This window comes from Nymphalis io, chromosome 25 (genome assembly GCF_905147045.1).
Source record: "Nymphalis io chromosome 25, ilAglIoxx1.1, whole genome shotgun sequence".
NCBI lineage: Eukaryota > Metazoa > Arthropoda > Insecta > Lepidoptera > Nymphalidae > Nymphalis > Nymphalis io.
The window spans coordinates 7652253-7673498 of NC_065912.1; the positions used below are offsets into that span (position 1 = coordinate 7652253).

Genomic DNA, 21246 nt, shown 5'->3' on the forward strand with positions numbered 1-21246 from the left:
ATATTTCTTATTGTAACCGCTAATGAAAGGAAAACCGGACTATTTTTGAAGTTTTAGATCTTACCTTTAGATCTTACGTTACTAAGCTCAAAGTCGAATTTGAACAATGTTTCTTTTTACTGTTACTTGGTGGTGGGTCTTTGTGTCCGTCTGGGTAGGTCTCACCCATTTATCATATATTCTACCGCTATATACTCCTTGTGTGTGTTTGTGTTTTTTTTTATAGAATAGGAAGGCGGACGAGCATATGAACCACCTGATGGTAAGTGGTCACCAACGCCCTTAGACATTGGCATTGTAAGAAATGTCAACTATCGCTTACATATCCAATGCGCCACCAACCTTGGGAACTAAGATTTAATGTCCCTTGTGCCTGTAATTACACTGGCTCACTCACCCTTCAAACCGGAACACAACAATACCAAGTACTGCTGTTTTGCGGTAGAATATCTGATGAGTGGGTGGTACCTACCCAGACGAGCTTGCACAAGGGCCTATCACCAGTAAAAAGTTGTTGCGGTTTAAAGTGTGAGTAGGCCAGTCTAACTACAGGCACGAAGGGCATCTTTGTTCTTAAGGTGGTTTTTTTTATATAACAGTAACAGCCTGTTAATGTCCCACTGCTGGGCTAAGGCCTCCTCTCCCTTTTGAGTAGAAGGTTAACCATATACCACCCATTTATCATATATTCTACCGCCGATAGTTTTGCTGAATGAGTTATGTGTATGTTATGTGCGATATTTGACGTGTGAGTGGACCAGTGTAATTATTATTATTTTTTTTTTTTTTATAGAAAAGGAAGGCGGACGAGCATATGGGTCACCTGATGGTAAGTGGTCACCAACGCTCTTAGACATTGGCATTGTAAGAAATGTCAACCATCGCTTACATATCCAATGCGCCACCAACCTTGGGAACTAAGATTTTATGTCCCTTGTGCCTGTAATTACACTGGCTCACTCACCCTTCAAACCGGAACACAACAATATCAAGTATTGCTGTTTTGCGGTAGAATATCTGATGAGTGGGTGGTACCTACCCAGACGAGCTTGCACAAAGCCCTACCACCATATGACAATCCATGGATTATCTTAAGCATAATAATATAATTAATTAGGGCCCATAATTGGATTTGTACGCTGTGCCTAAAAATATATCGTTAGGAAAAATAACGATACAGATTTGGTATGAGTATAAATATAGTCTTATATACTACGGGATATCCCCCAATATATAAATTGATGTTTGAAATATCTTAATCTTTTTTTTAAATCTAATGCCTGTTGTATTTAATAGTCGGTATAAGGGTTTTTACTTGTTTGAGAGATTGTGAATTACAGTCAGTTAGAATGATCATCAAATCTTGTAGTTTCTGAGTTATGTGAATGTTTTGTTGTCTCTATTAATGACAGTATTAATAATAGAGACAACAAATATTCACATTTATGCCTATGTAGGCATTTTGAAACAATTTTTGGCGTTGTTTTCTTTTTGGCGGATGGTTAATATTTCTTACAGTGCAAATATATATGCGTGATGATGCGTATTTTATATAAAAAACAGCCCTGGGAACTAAGATGTTATGCTCCTTGTACCTGGCTTGTCGCTGGCTCACTCGCCTTTCAAACCGAACTCAACGATACCAAGCATTGCTGTTTGGGTATCTACACCGAGGGGCTTGCACCAAACTGTATCGCCAAATAAATTTGTCGTTATATATTTACGTAAACAAAATTACAGAAAAAGCTTAATATTACCTGAATTTTCTTTTAAAATATATTTATAAAATAAAAGACGAAAATTACAAATGCTCATTACTAGCCATAAATAATTGTCCGCAAGTGTACACAGCCTACAGAGTAACGCACTTAGCGCCACTGTTAACATAACCCGGCTTAGACGAAATCAATATTACGATTCCATTACGTCACTATTAACTTAATGCTTAATTCGTATACTCGATAGTTTTATATAAAACCTTTTTTTATTGAAACTTCATAATCGTTAAATGCCAAGATGGCCCAGTAATTAGTTGAGTGATAGTCAGTCACTTGCAGTCATACCGTGTGATGTACGCGACACACGACACGACAGGTGCACTCTCTATTCCCTAGTTCTCATAATCCGATAGGACGGCAATCCGACACGACCGGAAAGAGTTCAGGCGCAGGACCAACGGCTTTACGTGCTTTATGAGGCACGGGACACACTTCCATCTTACAGACTCCGGGTTGCTACTGAGAATTTTCTAATAGAAAAACCCTATAACTTTTTATTGGACCTCCGGGTCAGCGGCCTTATATCTAGCCACTAGACTAACGAGGCAGTTGGAGCAATAAAACCTATTCAGACAGATTTACAAATATCCGTGTATCGGTATTACATTATATTTAAAAATTTCTTTGCAAAGTATTGCAAAGAGACATTATTCTTTGCACGTCACGAAGTTCTCCAACATAAAGCTGACTTCGTATAACGATTTTGAACGGAAATGACCGAAGGAAAAGTTTACGACTCAACGAAAACTGTCAATTACAAAAGTTTTCATCGTTTGAAGTTTTATTTATTACATGTTAAACAAGTTTTAAGGTATATTATACTTTTATAAAATGATTTGCGCCGAAATATATTCTACGACATTTGAGTAACGCCGTAAACAAACTTCGTGGGCCAATCGTCGGCCAGGCAAGTTATTCTATCCATATTTTTTTTTAAATAACATTTACAGCCATGAAATGTCCCACTGCCGGAAGTACTTTCGTCTTGTTACGGTGAAGGTTTCGAAGTTATTTTACTACGCTATCTGGTGTATGCATGTATTTAAGTGTTAGAATAGCATCCAACGCGTACTGGTTTGTCTCACGATGTCTTCCCTCGAATAAGCAGTGATTTTTAAAATGTAAAGCCGCGATGACAGTAGTTAGAACGCGTGAATCTTAACCTATGACTACGGGTTCAAGCGCAGGCAAGCACCACTGAATTTTCATGTGCTTAATCCATCATAATTGTGTTATTCATCTGGTGCTCAACGGTGAAGGAAAATATCGTACCTGCATGTGTCTAATTTCATTGAAATTATACTACTTGTGTATCCACCAAACCGCATTGGAGCAGCGCTGTGGAATAAGCTTCAAGCTTTTTCCTCAAAATACAGGCCTTAGCCCAGCAGTGGGACATTCATTTGCTGTAAAGGTCTTATCACCATTAATTTCTTACTACTACTTTACTAAGCATTGATAAGCTTTATTTGTGTTTATGTCGTTTAGAACATAAGTTTGGTGGGTTAAAATTTATAATAGAAGAAAAGGAGGCCATTGTACAGCGTTGACACTGTTATTTTGGTTTCATTTTATTGTTTAATTATTTATTTTTCCACACTTACACCGAGCGAGTGCAATCAGTTTTTAATTAAAAGTCGGGCAGTCGGTTTGTAGCTAGCCTGGAATGTTCTGAATTGAATTTAAATTTAATTAAGTGCAAGAGTTTCCTGTCAGGTTGATCAGAACAGATGCAACTGCAATTAAGTATCTTGTAAAGACCAAAAATTAACGTTTTAATATGCGATATTGATACTTACAGTCTTCAATTGTAATCATTATTATGTTCAATTTTGTATGCCAAGAAACTTCGTTACTACATTGCATGATCGAGTTGATGTGTAGTTTTAAAGTTAACCTTTATTTAACTTGATATTTATTTCGTTATTTTATGGGACAATAATGTGCGTTTCATTGCAATTATTTTATGTTTTGTTGGGGATTGTTTGTAATTGGGAGTGAATTATTAAAATCTTTTTTTTTTCAATAAGGTATGAGCTAACATACATGCATGAACATTTTACTGGCTTTGAGCAAGTCCCTCTGGGTAGGTACCACCCACTCATCAGATATTCTACCGCAAAACAGCAATACTTGTTATTGTTGTGTTCCGGTTTGAAGGGTGAGTGAGCCAGTGTAATTACAGGCACAAGGGACATAGCATTGGCGATGTAAGTGATGGTTAACTTTTCTTACAATGCCAATGTCTATGGGCGTTGGTGACCACTTACCATTAGATGGCCCATATGCTCTTCCGCTAACCTATACTATAAAAAGAAGCAATTTACACATTCTAGCACTTTTGAAGACACATTTTGAAATAAGCAGAGAAATAACCGACGTATAATGGAAATTCTATTGAGAACAGGGGACCATTTCTGCTATCAAATTGTCATTTTTGCAATCGAATCGGAGCGTTATCGTTGCCGTTTATTAATTTTCCTATTCTTTAATTTTATTGTATACCATTGATATAAAATTTTACAATTAAGTTTAGTTGGTAACTTGTAAAAGATCACTTTTTGTCACAAAGGTCTTATCACCATTAATTTCTTTTTTTTTTTAATTTTTTTTTTCTGTTATGTTTGAGGACTTATCGTTATCGTTTTTATTCGTTCTTATTGTTTATAGTATGTGTATTGTTTACTTGTAATTTTGTATGAATTTATAATATAATTTATTTATTGATATATGTTATGTGTGTTTTATATTTGCATTTATTTATTATTTTAATCATAAATTATTGTTATCTTATTTATTGTTGGAGCACCACCTACCTCATATCCTATGAGTTATCACTTACTCCGTTGGTTGCCTGGAAGAGATCGCTATATAGCGATAAGGTCACCAAAATTGTATACTACTTTTATTTAGGCAGTATCCATGTAATTTTTTTCTCTTTGTGGTGTACAATAAAGTATAAAGTAAGTAGGCATCGTCATATCGGTTTGTTTCAGATCTAAATATATATAGAATAGTCAAAGTTGGACTGGAATTGAATCGGGAACGTATCGTAATCGTTATAAATTAGTTGAATTGATTCCCAGGTAAGACACTCAGTGATTATAGTAATCATTTATATCATTAAATAACATAGATATTAATAAAATACAATTTTTTTTTTCTCGCTGGAAAAACACATTTATGTGTTTCCCCCACATGAGGTGGGGGGTATGTGAGACTCGCGGGCGCTGAAGGCGCCGGAATACCCACTAAAAAACCAGCGGTACCCACTCCGTCTTGTCGAGGGACGTCACGGGATCGCTTGCGCATACTACCGTGCCGTCCCGACGGTTGGCCCGCTTCTGCGAGCCTCCAAATCCTAGGGGGTACTCGGGGTACAGAGACCCCCTGGCCCCGGCGACACTCACGGTGGGAGGAGAAGATGCGCATAGCGCCGACGTCTTCTCCCTGGTCTTCTTCGGCGAAGCGGGTCAGCGGAGGCATTCTTCTCGCGCTCCCGCTCCGCGGCCTCCATCTCCATCCAGCATCTTTCGCTACCAAGCATGGCATTTATCACGCTCGGCAGCGAAAGGTCTCCGCCGATTAAAGTCGCCAGGGACAGGCGCTGTGGCCCCCAAGCGGCACAATCCATCAGAGTGTGGCATGCCGTGTCCGTAGGCGCACCACACTCATGGCAGGAGGGCGTTACCTCCCGCCTGACTATTCCGTGCAGGTACTTACCAAAGCACCCATGTCCAGTAAGCACCTGAGTCAGTCTGAAGGTCAGTGTGCCGCCTTTTCTCGTTACCCAGCGACTCAAGTGAGGACGGATCGCCTCCACTGTCGCCAGGCCTGCTGATGGGGACCTCAGATCCTCCTCCCACCTGCGAATCAGGGCTTGCTGGACGAGAGTCCTGATTCGCATAGAGACTATTGGGGAGGCACCCCGTGGTATCGGAGTGCCTCCTCAATAGTCTCGAAAGGAAGACTATTGAAGGCGTTCGCAACATCTATCGATACTGCCAGAACTACGTCCCCTCGGGCCACCGCATCCGTGGTCCGGGTTTTCAGGGCGTCCAGGGCGTCGATAGTTGATCGACCCGCCTTGAACCCGAACTGAGCCTCTGACAGACCCGGCTCCACCTCGTCGAGGTGCTGAATAAGACGGGCAGCGAGAATTTTTTCGAAGAATTTGCCCGTCTCGTTCAGCAGCACAATCGGCCTGTATGCCGAGGAACAATCTGGCGGTCGACCTTGCTTTGGCAACAGGACCAACTTTCCCTCTTTCCAAGGCTTCGGAAACTGCCCTCTGCACAGACATTGGTCGAACAGCTCCCGAAGCATTACGCCTAGGTATATTTATTTTTCCTGCTTCAAAATAAATAAATACCAATTTCAAGCTTTGTTTATAATCTTGTATTGATTAATAAAAATGGTAAAGCCTGTAAATGTCCTATAGCTAGGCTTGGAGTTTATTCCATTCCGCATCTCCATGGGGGTTGGTGGATTCACATGTGGAAGATTTTCACCCGACACGCACAAATTAATTACGTGAAAATCAGTAATTCAGTAATTCCAGAACTCTGGACTCTGGCTATCAAATATTATTATTCATTAACATAAGATTACAATTTATTAACGGGCATAGTTAAAAATGATTACAAGCCCGAATAATATCCTCGTACTTGTAACTGATTAACAAAACGAGAGTTCAATGAACTTCATGAACGTAATAATATTTACTATTGACAGGAATTAAAATCAAACTAAGTAAATGTTTATTTAACATGAAAACAAAAAGCATTCGAGTATTTTAATTGGCTACAATATTATTAATATTCTTGAAAATAAATACGTATTATCACGACATGTCGAATAAGTTTACTTTTAATAATTATATTGAAGTATAAATCCGGGCTTAAGAAACTTTATTGTTTTCTAGAAATTTATATTCACTTACATGAAATTAGAAATACTTAATAATATTTATTCAATTACTTGCTAAACAAGAAAAGAATGTATTTTAGAATTACTGACTTCAAACCTCGGTTAGGGCAGATAAAAAGTTATTGGGTTTTTTGTTGAAAAATTAATTTTATCCGTAGCAGCCAGGAGTCTGTAAGTTGTAAGTATATACGTGATCACGTAAAGCCGTTGATCCTGCGTGTGAAACTTTTTCGTTTGTTACGTATTTGACGTTCCATTGGATTATAAAAGTAAGAGAATAGAGAGTGCATATTGCGCACACATTAGTGTGCTATAATATGTACTACTAAGTTCGCAAGCTTCCCTTGAGAATGACGTGGCTAGAATCGGTCAGGAGAACATCAGACATGTGTTAAAACTTTATCAGCTTTTTTCCGTACTTTTATTCAAGTATAAAATATAGAATAAGCTATTGCATTATTGCACAAATCCGTTTCTAACTTCAACCAATCTCCCGTTCAAAGTTTCGGTATATCTGTTTTAGTTTCACCAGAGTTTGCCAGAAACGTACTCGGATCGTCGTTTTTTTTTCTGAGTACAACAACGTGTTCGGTACTTCTCATAAAATATAGAACATACTCATATAACTAACATACATATTATATATACTCTCATAGCTTAGAACTATTAACTGTCTTGGAACTATTTGGTATAATAATGTCAGAATTTAAATATTAGTTTTTTAAAACATAGTCATATGCAGTTGTGTTCAAGTAATTTTGGTATAAATGTCCTAATAATTGTAATTTTTAATTGTTTTTGATGACACGAACAATAACATTCTGATTAAAAAAGTGGTGGGGGGATCTCTAAACCAATACAGCTATTGTATCAAAATTCCAACAGAATGATGTAGCTAATGATTATCTTAAAAATTACGTTAAGAAAACATGTACATGTTTCCTATGTAAAATTTGAAGAATAATTTGTGCACTTCTTGGCACAACTAAAAGTCTTCTTATCGGTTCTTATAGAATAGGAAGGCGGACGAGCATATGGGCCACCTGATGATAAGTGGTCACCAACGCCCATAGGCATTGGCGTCGTATGAAATGTTAACCATCGCTTACATCACCAATGCGCCACCAATCTTGGGTACTAAGATGTTATATCCCTTGTGCCTGTAAATACACTGGCTCACTCACCCTTCAAAACGGAACACAACAATTCCAAGTACTGCTATTTGAATTGACCAACACTTGTTGCTGCACAATATTGAATACGAAAAAAATACAATTTGAAATTAAATGAATCAAAGTCGAAAGAGATAATTAAATTGAAGCGACAACAATCCATTCAGGATTGTAATCGCTTCAATTTAATTTAAACTTTATCCAAATACTTCAATACACTATCGACTTAGCAATTGCTCCACTAAACGGTTTTTGCAAATAATTGAATTCAAATTTTTTACATTTTCAATTTGTTTTTTTTTTTCGTGTTTATACAAATTCTCGCTCGAAAGTGTATCTGCAGTTGTCGTGCACTCGATTCCCTTTGAATCGCGACTTTAGTCAAGTCGTATAATAGAACAAAAGCACTGAAACATTTCACTAGAAATAGCGTTACTGCTATGAGATTTATTTTTTGTTCAAACTTCTCTTTTAAAGAAATGTATTTTAAAGCCGCACACATTAATTCCGTAAAAATTGACTCTTAAATTATTTCATTCTATCTAGTTGGTACCAATGCTTAACTTATAATTATATAGCTGCTGGGTTTCATTCAAACTCTGGGCAAGGCCATTATTTAATTACTGATCTTTTCTGTCTAGATATTCCTAGCAGCAGTCTGGGAGTTGGAAGCAGTCCGTTGTGTCGTGCCGTCTCATTGATTTATATGAGTGAAAGATTAGAAGAGTGCACCGGTGTTTTCGCACACACTTGTGCACTATATTACGTACTGCGTGCGCAGTTGGCTAGTCTCTCTTGTGAAAGGCATCGCCGAAATCGATCAGGAGGACATCTTAACTATATTAATTTAATTTCAAACCGTACGACGATTTGCTTTTTGCATAATTTTATTTTATATCTGTCAAAAAAAACCCATTGTGTTTCTTTCATCGGTTCTCAGGGTAGGGTATTCTCTTCCGAACTGTTAGTAATTTTTATTTGACAAACAATAAGTGTAATGTTTCTGTGTATAAAAGATTTTGAATTTGTTATCCAAAAAAGTAACAATTTATGTAAGTCATCTACGTGTTAAATTGGGGTCGAATTTTTCCTACACTATTTATATAGCCTTTTAGAAAGGTCTTAGATACCATCTAGGGATGTGAAATATTAGGCACGATTTTGACCCCTGGGGTCTAGTTGTTCTATATAATAAAAACAATGAGTTTCGTTAATTAAAGCAATATATTTCTCTTATAATTATTTTTATATACTATCTTAGGATATAAATGAAATATGAATTAAAAATAAGTAATACATCACAAAATTATGAATTATTTTATCAAGACACGTGTTAGACATACTTATTTATGTACTTCACTTAATATGTTTAATAATTACATATATATTGTATCTGATTTAATAAAAATATAATCGGTTTCAGAACGTCATTGGTATTGTTTGGTAAAAAAAAGTTAAAAAAAAAGTTTTCCCGCGCATATATAAAAAAAAAACGAGAACTGAACGATTGTCATCGAATTAACAATATATGATATTTTATTTTAATTAAATTTAAAAATATCTCATAAGTTATTACATTAAAGATATTAAAATTAACAAATAATAAAATTTATTACTTCTACTGGTGTATTTATTTTTTATTTTTTTATTTTATAGAATAGGAAGGCGGACGAGCATTTGTGCCACCTGATGGTAAGTGGTCACCAACGCCCATAGACATTGGCATGTAAGAAATGTTAACCATCGCTTACATCACCAATGCGCCATCAACCTTGGGAACTAAGATGTTATGTCCCTTGTGCCTGTAATTACACTGGCTCACTCACCCTTCAAACCGGAACACAACAATAACCAAAAACTGCTGTTTTGCGGTAGAATATCTGATGAGTATCAGACGAGCTTGCACAAAGCTCTACCACCAGATTTATTACACGAAAGGAACAATTCAAATTAGCTAATTATGCGATAAAAATCAAATCGATATATTACACTGACAGTTAACAACTACGCGCCAAAAAACATAATTAAAAAAAAAAAGAAACCCGTGACGGCTACGATGTGTGTGCTGCCAGTGTTATTGTCCACAGATAATCGCTAACAATATATATACGCGCCACACATGATGATTAAGAAAGCATTATGTCGTCTGCCGTTACGGCACACAGTCATGCCCAGCAGCAATACATGTTTTATATCAAAAACCGCTCAGTAAATACGGCACTGCATTATTTATTGTCTGAAAACAATGTTGAGTAATGCAATGCTGCTATCTTTCAATGTAAACTGTATTTATTACATCGTTTATCAATAAAATTAATTGATGGTGTACTATGTTATCCTGTGGTTGTTCTCGTATTATGAACTCTAATACTAATTACCGTTTAAGCATGATTAACGTTGCTGTAATATATCTGAACCCTAGTTGGTTATACGAACTTGCCAAAATTGTTTTTTAAAATTCGTTATAGCGATTTAATACTCAAATTAAGCACATGAAAATTCAGTGGTGCTTGCCCGGGTTTGAACCCACGATCATCGGTTAAGATTCACGCGTTCGAACTCGTGATTATAATTCATCTCGTGCTTGACGGTGAAGGAAAACATCGTGAGGAAACCTGCATGTGTCTAATTTCATTGAAATCCTGCCACATGTGTATTCTACCAACCCGCATTGGAGCAGCGTGGTGGAATAAGCTCCAAAACTTCTCCTCAAAAGGGAGAGGAGGCCTTAGCCCAGCAGTGGGACATTAACAGGCTGTTACTGATTTAATACTATATTTATAGGATAGTTTTTATGAAAAATACTCAACATTCACACACGCTGACATATTAACTTAATTGTATTTTATATATTATAATTATAAGCATTTGAATCTACGATCCTTTCGATTCCTTGATTGTCTCTGATGTGGACCCACCGTTACTTTTTTTTTTTTATAGAAAAGGAAAGACGAGCATATGGGCCACCTGATGGTAAGTGGTCACCAAACGCCCTTAGACATTGGCATTGTAAGAAATGTCAACCATCGCTTATAGCCAATGCACCACCAACCTTGGGAACTAAGATTTTATGTCCCTTGTGCCTGTAATTACACTGGCTCACTCACCCTTCAAACCGGAACACAACAATATCAAGTATTGCTGTTTTGCGGTAGAATATCTGATGAGTGGGTGGTACCTACCCAGACGAGCTTGCACAAAGCCCTACCACCAGTATACTGGAAAATTTTACTTTCCAAATCTCCAGCTCTAGTATGAACTTTCGTCACAGTGCAGAATCTGCCACGTATTGCTATTGTGGTGTTTTTTTATCTTTTCTATATCAATCTTCTTTTTTATATCAATTTGTAAAAAAAAACAATTTCAAAATTAAATTTAAATAAAATATTGAAATGATTCACACTTCGTTTTATACTTTTTTAATGACTAGAAATCCAATACATCTATGTGATGATAGTTGAAGTGACTGCTCCAATGTCCGCATATATTTCCATTCTCAATAACAACGTTAATATACTTCTCTATTGTCCCTGCTGATTTCATTACCAAGTAACAATGGGAGGCAGCCCTTATATAGGGCACTGGTAGTGTCAGCATAATAATTATTAAGCAATAAGTATATGTATCAAAAAACTTTACTACTCAATAATACTTTTTAAAGTAGATTATGCTCTAGTTTCGGAAACGCTGCTCATTTCGGCATTTCATTTAGGCTTAGAACTAATAAGCTGTTAACAGTATACTAAGCTGTATTGAGTTCTCGGGTAAACTAGAGGAGTAGAGAGTAGTAGAGGGAATACTCTAAATGCGAAAGTAACTCTGTCTCTTACGCTTTATGAAATTTGCTATGAAGCAAACTTGAAACCAAGAAAGAGGCATAGACATTACTTTTTTATACCTAACATCTCACAAAACCCCCCCTTCCTCGAAATACGCAAGCAAAGCCACGGGCGAATAATAACTTATAATTAAAAATAATTTTGTTATTTGGCAAATTTGGTATATTTACTTCTATAGGCTCCTTATTTTCATCTCATTACATTACATATATATTTTTGCGCACTGTACCACGTGACCATAAGTTATACAATTAAACAAGGCATAACCGAAAGCAATATCCATGTTAACTTTAACACGTTCATGACGAGTTACTGAATCCCTCGTAAACAAACTTAAGCGAGGGAAGTAATGTTTATACAATGAGATTATGAATATAGATGCGTTGGTTTTGTAGATCTGTGGGCGTGTACATATGTTCTGTGATTGTTTGTTAGTGTGTGTGTGTGAAATGTGTATGTAGTACACAATAAAATATGCAATACATTATGCGTTTACATATCTAAAACTAATTAAGTAAGGCGGTGTTAAAATATCCTAAAAACATATTTCTGTGAGCCAATTAAAGCCTTCCAATTCAGAGCGATTCGGGATAATTCAGGTGTCCTTTTTCGTAACGACCAGTTACTTTCCGGAATAATATATTCCTTCCATATTTCGAAATACATTTTATAAATTCCTTCTGAGCGTACTGCAGGTTTCTTTACGATATCTTTCTTCACCGTTGAGCACGAGATGAATTTTAAACACAAATTAAGCACCTGGGTTTGAATCTAACCATTGGGCCATCTGGACTCTTCAGAGTTAAGTGCAAACGAAAAACGAGAGCAAAATTAAAATCATACACTTGACTTCTTAAGCTGCTTATGAAGTAATTTAAATTAATAGGTAACGTACGCTCGCCTTTCTAACACAACTTTACTTTAAACTTGCTTTTTCAAGAAGCGATTCTTAAAATGATTTTGTCTATAAATATGTATAACATTATAATAGTTTATATTCTGGGTACATTTTTTATGTTATAGGTAGGCGGACGAGCAAATGGGCCACCTGATGGTAAGTGGTCACCACCGCCCATAGACATTGGTGAGGTAATAAATAATTACCATTCCTTACATCGCCAATGCGCCACCAACCTTGGGAACTGAGATGTTAATATAGATTAAATTAATATTAAATTTATTTTTATTATTACGTTAAAGCGTATTTAATTAAAATAACATATTAACTTAATAACTCTAATGCCTAAAAGTTGTAAATTGTTGAATAAAATTGGATTTAACAACTTCTACACTATAAAGTTGGGACTTAATATAATTGGGTAAAATACGTAATAAAATTCAATAAATACTATTAATAATTGTAAGGTATTAAAATAAATAATTTAACTAGCAAATCAGCTTTGTCAGAAAATATATGAATAATACATACAAATAAATAAAATTAAAGTGTTTCTCTGTAATTTTAAAATACCTTCATCTTTTTTATTTAATATGGCTATTTGCGAGACCGAAACAAATATTTTTTTCTTTAGACTACCATAAGCCGAGATGGCCCAGTGGTAAGAACGCGTGAATCTTAACCGATGATCGTGGGTTCAAACCCGGGCAAGCACCACTGAATTTTCATGTGCTTAATTTGTGATTATAATTCATCTCGTGCTTTAAGGTGAAGGAAAACATCGTGAAGAAACCTGCATGTGTCTAATTTGACTGAAATTCTGCCACATGTGTATTCCACCAACCCACATTGGAGCAGCGTGGTGGATAAAGCTCCAAACCTTCTCCTCAAAATGAGGAGAGGAGGCCTTTAGCCCAGCAGTGGGACATTCACAGGCTGTTACGGTTAGACTACCGCTGTTATATAAATATATATATAAGCATTGTGTAAAAAATATGTGATTTTAAAGGAATTTTGTCACTAACTGAATTCTACGCAGGCGAAGACACGGGTTTTGCTAGTCTATTAATAACTTGACCACCACGGTATACTGTATACTTACCGAGTATGATTTTATGAAATATTTATAAATAAAGACGAATCTTAAACGATGATAGTTGGTTTAAACCCCGGCAAGCACCACTGAATTTTCATGTGCTTAATTTGTTCTTATAATTAATCTCGTGCTTGATGGTGAAGGAAAACATCGTGAAGAAACCTACATGTGTCTAATTTGACTGAAATTCTGCCACATGTGTATTCCACCAACCCACATTGGAGCAGCGTGGTGGAAACCTGCATTTGTATAATTTCACTGAAATTCTGCCACATGTGTATTCCACCAACCGGCATTGCAGCGGCGTGATGGAATAAACAAGTACACGGACGCTTCGTCTCTGGAGATTTAACAATATATACGTAATATGTATGTTTACTGGTGGTAGAGCTTTGTGCAAGCTCGTCTGGGTAGGTACCACCCACTCATCAGATATTCTACCGCAAAACAGCAATACTTGATATTGTTGTGTTCCGATTTGAAAGGTGAGTGAGCCAGTGTAATTACAGGCACAAGGGACATAACATCTTAGTTCCCAAGGTTGGTGGCGCATTGGTGATGTAAGCGATGGTTAACATTTCTTACAATGCCAATGTCTAAGGGCGTTTGGTGACCACTTAGCATCAGGTGGTCCATATGCTCGTCCGCCTTCCTATTCTATAAAAAAAAAAAAAATAGCAATGAAGATCATTTCTATATATTACATATAATTAAATCAAGTTAAAAACAAAGGCTTAGTCTGTTAGTACTATATAAAAAAAATAGTTGATATATATCAACCAATCAACGCTGTCGCTTTAACGAATTTCTCCAAGTTCGCCAATCACATTTTAGATTTATACTGTGCCATCGCACCCTTTAAATCTAACCGGTCTATCTTACACCATAAATCACGAAGGTACACAAGCCGATAGATTTGTACAAATATTGGCTGAATTTATTGGTTATTTTTTTGTGGGCTCCATGGGGTTGACATGTTTATGTACTTCTGTAATGGATAAATACACTGACATGTTGACTGATCCTTTAAAAAAATGTCAATAAATCAAATAAAGTGCACTATAAGGTTTGAGTCGTCATGATACAGTATTGAATTAAATGTAAAGCTACCACCCGTTCCAAATGTGAGATTCTACTGAGAATGACCAGCAAGAAATTCAGTTGTTACTCTTATTCATCTTTTTGAAATTCATGAAAATGTTTTCATAAATATAGTTAAAACGAATACATACACTGATATATTGTGTTTGTGTGCGTGCGTATAATATACAAATCCTTACTAATATTATAATTGCGAAAATGACTTTTTTTTTTATTTATTTATTTAGGATCACCAACATGGCATACAATTATAATTACAAATTAAAAGTTTACAAACTAATAGGTCTAAGGGTAAAAGTTACCCTTAGACCTATTAGTAATATAGGTAACCACGACGTGCAAAAATGACACCAAGCATCTTAAATAATAATGAAAGAAAAGATAAATAAAGTTAAAATAAATTTCACATTATGGCATCAATATTAAAATACTACTAAAACTACATAATAACAAAATAAAAACACTTTGTTTGTTTGTTACGTTTTCACGTCTTAACCGATCATTATGCAATTTTACATATTCGTTGTTAGGGGTACAGAAAAGGACATGAGTACTACTATCTCCCTTAAGCTACTGATCCCCTTTCACTCACGGACATGGCGTGGTCGGAGACTAGTGCTATATATTATATAGAGTTTTCTTCAAAGTAAATTATTTATGTATACAAAAAAAAATTGTTTTAAGGCAGGCGCCTTGACAAGATTGAATTGCCATAAGCAGCTTATATAGTGAAAATTATTTAGTCATTTTGATTACAGAATTCACAATTTTATTATAATTTTATCAAAAATAATAATATTTTATTGTAATACCATATACAATTAACGGTCGTGCTCAATCAACTTCGGATATTTCAAGATCATGTTCTGTAAGCAGGCAGCAATGTCTCCTTTACATGTATTAGTACTTACGTCAATGTAGTTATGTGCCAAAGCCTTGTATGAGTGTAGTTCCTGGGAGCAAAGCTCGTGTCGGGACAGTCAAAATGACTTTTTGTCAAAAACTCACATATTGTACTAACATTGACTGACTTCGGAAAGCACTTAATGGAAAGCGCTGTTGGTCCGGTCGTGTTGAATTGCCGTTCCATCAGATTAAGAGTGAGAGGCCACTGAGCACTATAATAATTAATGTCTTCTTGTCTGATTTCGGCAAGTGTGTACGCAAACACAGGTGCACTCTCTCTTCCCTCATTCTCATAATCCGATGGGACGGCAATCTGACACGACCGGAAAGATTTTAGGCGCAAGACTTACGGCTTTACGTGCTTTTCGAGGCACGGGAGTGTACACGCATCCAACTTCCAGACTCCGGGATGCTACTGAGTATTTTCTGACAGAAAAAACCAATAACTTTTTATTTGCCCGACCTGGGAATTGAACCCAGGACCTACGGGTCTGCGGCCTTACATCACTACAAGCCAACGAGGCAGTCAAGTCAGTCAGTCAGTCGCACTATAATATATCCGCAGTTGACTAGTCTACGTAGATAATGGCTGCTGTGCCAGAATTCGAAACCAAATTACCATCATCACCGTCTTAATGAGTCTGAAGGTTTACATTGGGTTCAAAAATACTATATACTAAAGTTTTCAATATACATAGTGTATCTTTACATCCATGTGTTTTATTTTCATTGCTAAAATTAAAAATATACTCACGTAATTTATGCAAGAAAAAATATGGAAATTCAGCGTCAAAAATAATCATTCCCGGCGATCCGTACAACAGTCCAATTCGTCTCAGTCGCAGCGTATTTTTAATGTTGTCCCGTGAAATGAAGTAATCAATCTGTGTATATTGTTTCAGATCACGAAAAGAATTCCTTTGACGTCAGAACTCAAGCTAAACTGAATTGCCAAAGAAGTCGAAAGAAAAATGTGAAGCTCACATGTCCACCCACACTCTCGCACGCACATGATTTCAATAGCAAATTTCACGCAAACAAATACCCAAACACCGTTACAGTACAATACAAACACATATAAAAATGCCACACAAAACCGCGAAAATACTGAAAACTTATTCGATAGATTCGAATTTCAGAATGTTACGTTCTCAAATAACTCAATATCGAATTCAACGTTCGAAATGTCGAATAACTTCACCGAGTACGCTGAGATACCTTATTATATAAAGGCAACATCGATGACGTTTTGCATAGTGATAATGTGCTTGGGCGTGATAGGCAACGTGATGGTCCCTATAGTGATATTAAAGACTAAGGACATGAGGAACTCCACGAACATTTTCCTGGTGAACTTAAGTATAGCTGATCTGATGGTGTTGCTTGTTTGTACGCCGACTGTGCTCGTCGAAGTCAACTCGAAACCCGAAACATGGGTGCTGGGGAAGGAATTATGTAAGTATGTTTTGTGTTTCATATTACACATGTATTTCAATTAGAACAGACAGACATATGGACTATGTACATAAAATAGTAAGTATGCATATAATACTATGGTTTCAATACGCTATCAATCAGCCTATTGGCTCATTTTGGTTTAGTTACAGCAATACAAATTTTGTTTAAGAATGACTTATAAGTGTGTTACCTACAAAGCACCACCAAAATAAAACACAATTTGCGCATTATATATATTCGACGTAACCAATGCTTTGTGCATTGTAAACAGTGTGCATACATCCTAAGGCGAGTTCGATCCATACGCAAAGACCTTGCACTCTTCTTTCAGACTCTTCCTTCCAATTGTTTTTCTTAATTAACAGAAAATATTTATTAATTATCAATTTAAAGTACATATTTGTCAAAGCTCTTCATAAATCTTGAAAGTCACTTTCTAAATTTTCTTTATAATATATTAGTCAAAGAAAAATACTTTTATACATAACATTATAATACTAAAATAATTAAACGTGTACGAAGTCACGATGCTGTAATGGTCTTGTGTTTGTTCAGGTGGTAAAGAGTTTATTATTATAAAAATATCGTGTTCGTGATGGAAAACATCGTAAAAACCTGTATGAGTCAAAGGGAATCTTAAAAGTGTGTATCCACAGAGCGATCATCCATAAGTGGGATATTTATGCGCTGTTAAATAAAACGTGCTTAGTAATAACGTTTGTACGTGTATTGAAAGAAATCATGAATTTCCATGGTAATTCTGATGTCAAAACACCAACACATTGGCACTGTAAAGTAACCAATTCAAGTGCCTATAAATGTCCCACTGCTGGGCTACGGCCTCCTTTAGAAAGTTTGGAGCGTACCTACGACGCTGCTCCTATGCGAGTTGGTGGATACAGATGACAGATTTTTGTCCGCCACGTGCAAGTTTCCTAATGATATTTTCCTTCTCCGTTGAGCACGAGATTAATTATAAACACAAAATAAGTACATGAAAATTCAGTGGTGCTTGCCCAGGTTTGAATTCAGACTCGTCTGTTAAGATTCTCGTCTTCTAACCACTGAGCCTCCATGACCGATAGTGCTTAGAAGATGAGCACTGTAAGAATTATTAATAGTCCCTTACATCGCCAATGCGCCACCAACTTTGGGAACTATGATCTTATTACCTTTTGTCTATACTAACGGCTCACCCTTCAAATCAGAACACAAATAAATAAGTATTGCTATTTGGAGGTATATGTCTTCCTCTTATAACCTGGCAGGCAAAGTAGTAAGTAAATAAAATTACGAAAAATTTCGAGCCAGTGTCGTCACAAACTTAATATTTTTTTTTAATTTAACTTCTATATATGAAGTTCCTAAATATTAAAGTGAGCGTGATAAGTCATTGACGCGTGCCTTGACATTGACTTTTCATTGGAGTTCACAATGAGTTATGACTGAGTTTCGTCGAATAGCGTGAATACTTATGTGATTGACGATTTCTATTCAATTTCACGTTTTTTTGCTTTATAATAAAATTTAGTATTGCGTCGACAATAATTCACGAGATCGATGCTCGTGTGTTGCATACTGATGAATATTTTCATATGCGTTCAAATGTTTTAATATCATCTATATGTAAAAGAATAACTGATTGTGATAACTGGCCCAGTGATAAAAACGCGTGAATCTTAACCGATGATCGCGGGTTCAAACCCGGGAAAGCACCACTGAATTTTCATGTGCTTAATTTGTGATTATAATTCATCACTTGCTTGACGCGTGAGGAAACCTGCATATGTCTAATTTCACTGAAATTCTGCCACATGTGTATTCCACCAACTCGTATTGGAGCAGCGTGGTTGCATAATTCTAAACCTTCTTCTCAAAGAGGGAGAGGAGGCCTTAGCCCAGCAGTGGGACATTCACAGGTTGTTACTGGTTACTGGCTACTGGCGTATCAACGCACAGTCGTAACTACTGCTAGCACTATGAAAATTTACATACGGGTTCCTTTAACACAGAAGGAAAATTTGCATTTATCTTTTACAAAGAAGGCTAGCAATAAGGAAATATTTTATAAAAGGGGTGAAAACTTGTATGAAAATCTTTTATTTTTGAAGATAAAGTTGCTGCAATTGGTTTCTAATGAAACAATTCTGAATTACGACGTGAGCAAAGGCTTTTTTCCGTAAGCGCTTGGTCTGAATAAATGACCAAAGTGTTGAGAGGTGTCAACGACCTTTAGAATAAAAGCAGATAAGCCTTTATTACTTCTTATTTTACGTGATATCCCCAATCGCACTCTCACGAGTACTTTAAATTGGATCAGATGGGAAGTATACCCAAAATTGTAGAGATCACACAGACTAAATAAAATCTAATTAATTAAAATTTGACGTTCGATCAAGGATGAATCGAATCGTATTAGTAGAATAGTAAAAAGCTAACCTAACATAACACAGTAAGGATTACGTCAACAATTATGTTTCGATTCGATTGCGAAAATGTGATAATAGTAATACCCTGGGACATTTTTCACACACGGCCATCTGATCCTAAATTAAGTACAGGGCTTGTACTATGGAAACCAGACAACTGATATACTACATATACTATTTTTCTTTTGTAAATACATACATATATAGATAATTACACCCAGAGTCAGGACAAACACATATTCATGCACACAAATATCTGTCCTGGGTGGGAATCGAACCCACAAACTTCAGCGTGAAAGGCAAGCATCCACCAACCACGCCAACCGGCTCGTCAAATTATATAATTTGTTAGTAATATCGACGCCCACAGTTTTAGATGTTTCTATTACTAATCCAGAACCTTCAATAAAACCGCAGAATTATATAATTTAAAATAAGAACGACGTAGCATCGTTTACTCGATTTAGTATTTTTCGTTCCCCTTAACATAATATACAATAGCAGCAAACATTTCACGATATTTCGAAATCGGCTTAATCAAAAGCAAAATTCGAACAGTAAACTTTTTAAACGGAACTCATAAAACAGTTCCTTTGCGTCTTTATTTTAGCCTTAAAAACAAAAATATACGTTTACTCTCAATTATGAACTGTTATGCTTTTTATTGGAGCTCTGACCACCCCAATATAATCTGTATTACAGACTATAATATGTACCGGCGAACAAATATTCTTATATCTTCATGCAATTATAGATCTTATTGCACGAGAATAAGGTATGATTTATTTTATATATAATAGAATAATATCAGTTCTTTTTGTTTTAAAATAATAATTTTAAAAATCGATTTATTCTCGATTCCGCGATGGAATCCGAAAAGCCACGGAACGAGCGATTTTATGACATTTCAAAGAACGTATAACAATTAAAAATGGACGATGATTTTTTTTATTAGTCATCATAAACAATTATATCAGTATATTGGAACGTTAATGAAAGGTCCATATAAAAGGCTTATGAAGATATAAGTAAGAATTATAGTAATAATAATAATCATTATAAAATACTTAAACGATTAAAGTAAAAGCATTACTTTACTCAAAATTACCGTAATGAAAATCGTTATAATAAAATTCGAAGTTTAATTAGATGCTTATATTTTTTTAAAGATCTATAAATATAATAATTTATTGAAAAAACTGAGCTGATTGCACGTTTAATATTTTAACTTCAATTAAGTACTTTTATTTAAAATTTTTGTTGAAGATTAATGTGGAGACAATTTATTTAAAATGTATATTATGTTTTTTCAACTGATTGATTTAGTAATTCGGTTCAATTCAGTGTTATTGTATTAATTAAAAAATAAACAAATAATTGCTTTAAAATATGTGGTAGGCAGCAGGTAAATGCTTTTTTAAATTTTGTATTTATTACTCCTTTTTTTTAAAGTTTACTTATATCTCCTCTATCTCCTTTATTTTTGAACAAAACAAAACTATGAATTAAAAATAATAATAAAATATATTTATAATTTAAAAAAAAATATCTTTGCTTAAAATATCGCTTTATTTATGACCACACTTTAAACTCCTTAAAGACGATCACATATTAATATTCAAGGACACTGCCCAATAACA

The 21246-nt window shown here is 35.5% G+C and overlaps 1 protein-coding gene across 2 annotated transcripts in view; it reads left to right on the plus strand.

Moving 5' to 3' along the window:
- Positions 1-21246, plus strand: part of LOC126778137 (thyrotropin-releasing hormone receptor-like) — a 101121-nt gene that overhangs the window by 43683 nt on the left and 36192 nt on the right. For both annotated transcript variants that reach the window (XM_050501545.1, XM_050501546.1), the window contains exon 2: positions 16622-17174. In XM_050501545.1, the coding sequence (XP_050357502.1) occupies positions 16730-17174 (445 nt within the window). In that variant the 5' untranslated portion in view covers positions 16622-16729. The remainder of the gene's footprint in view (positions 1-16621; positions 17175-21246) is intronic.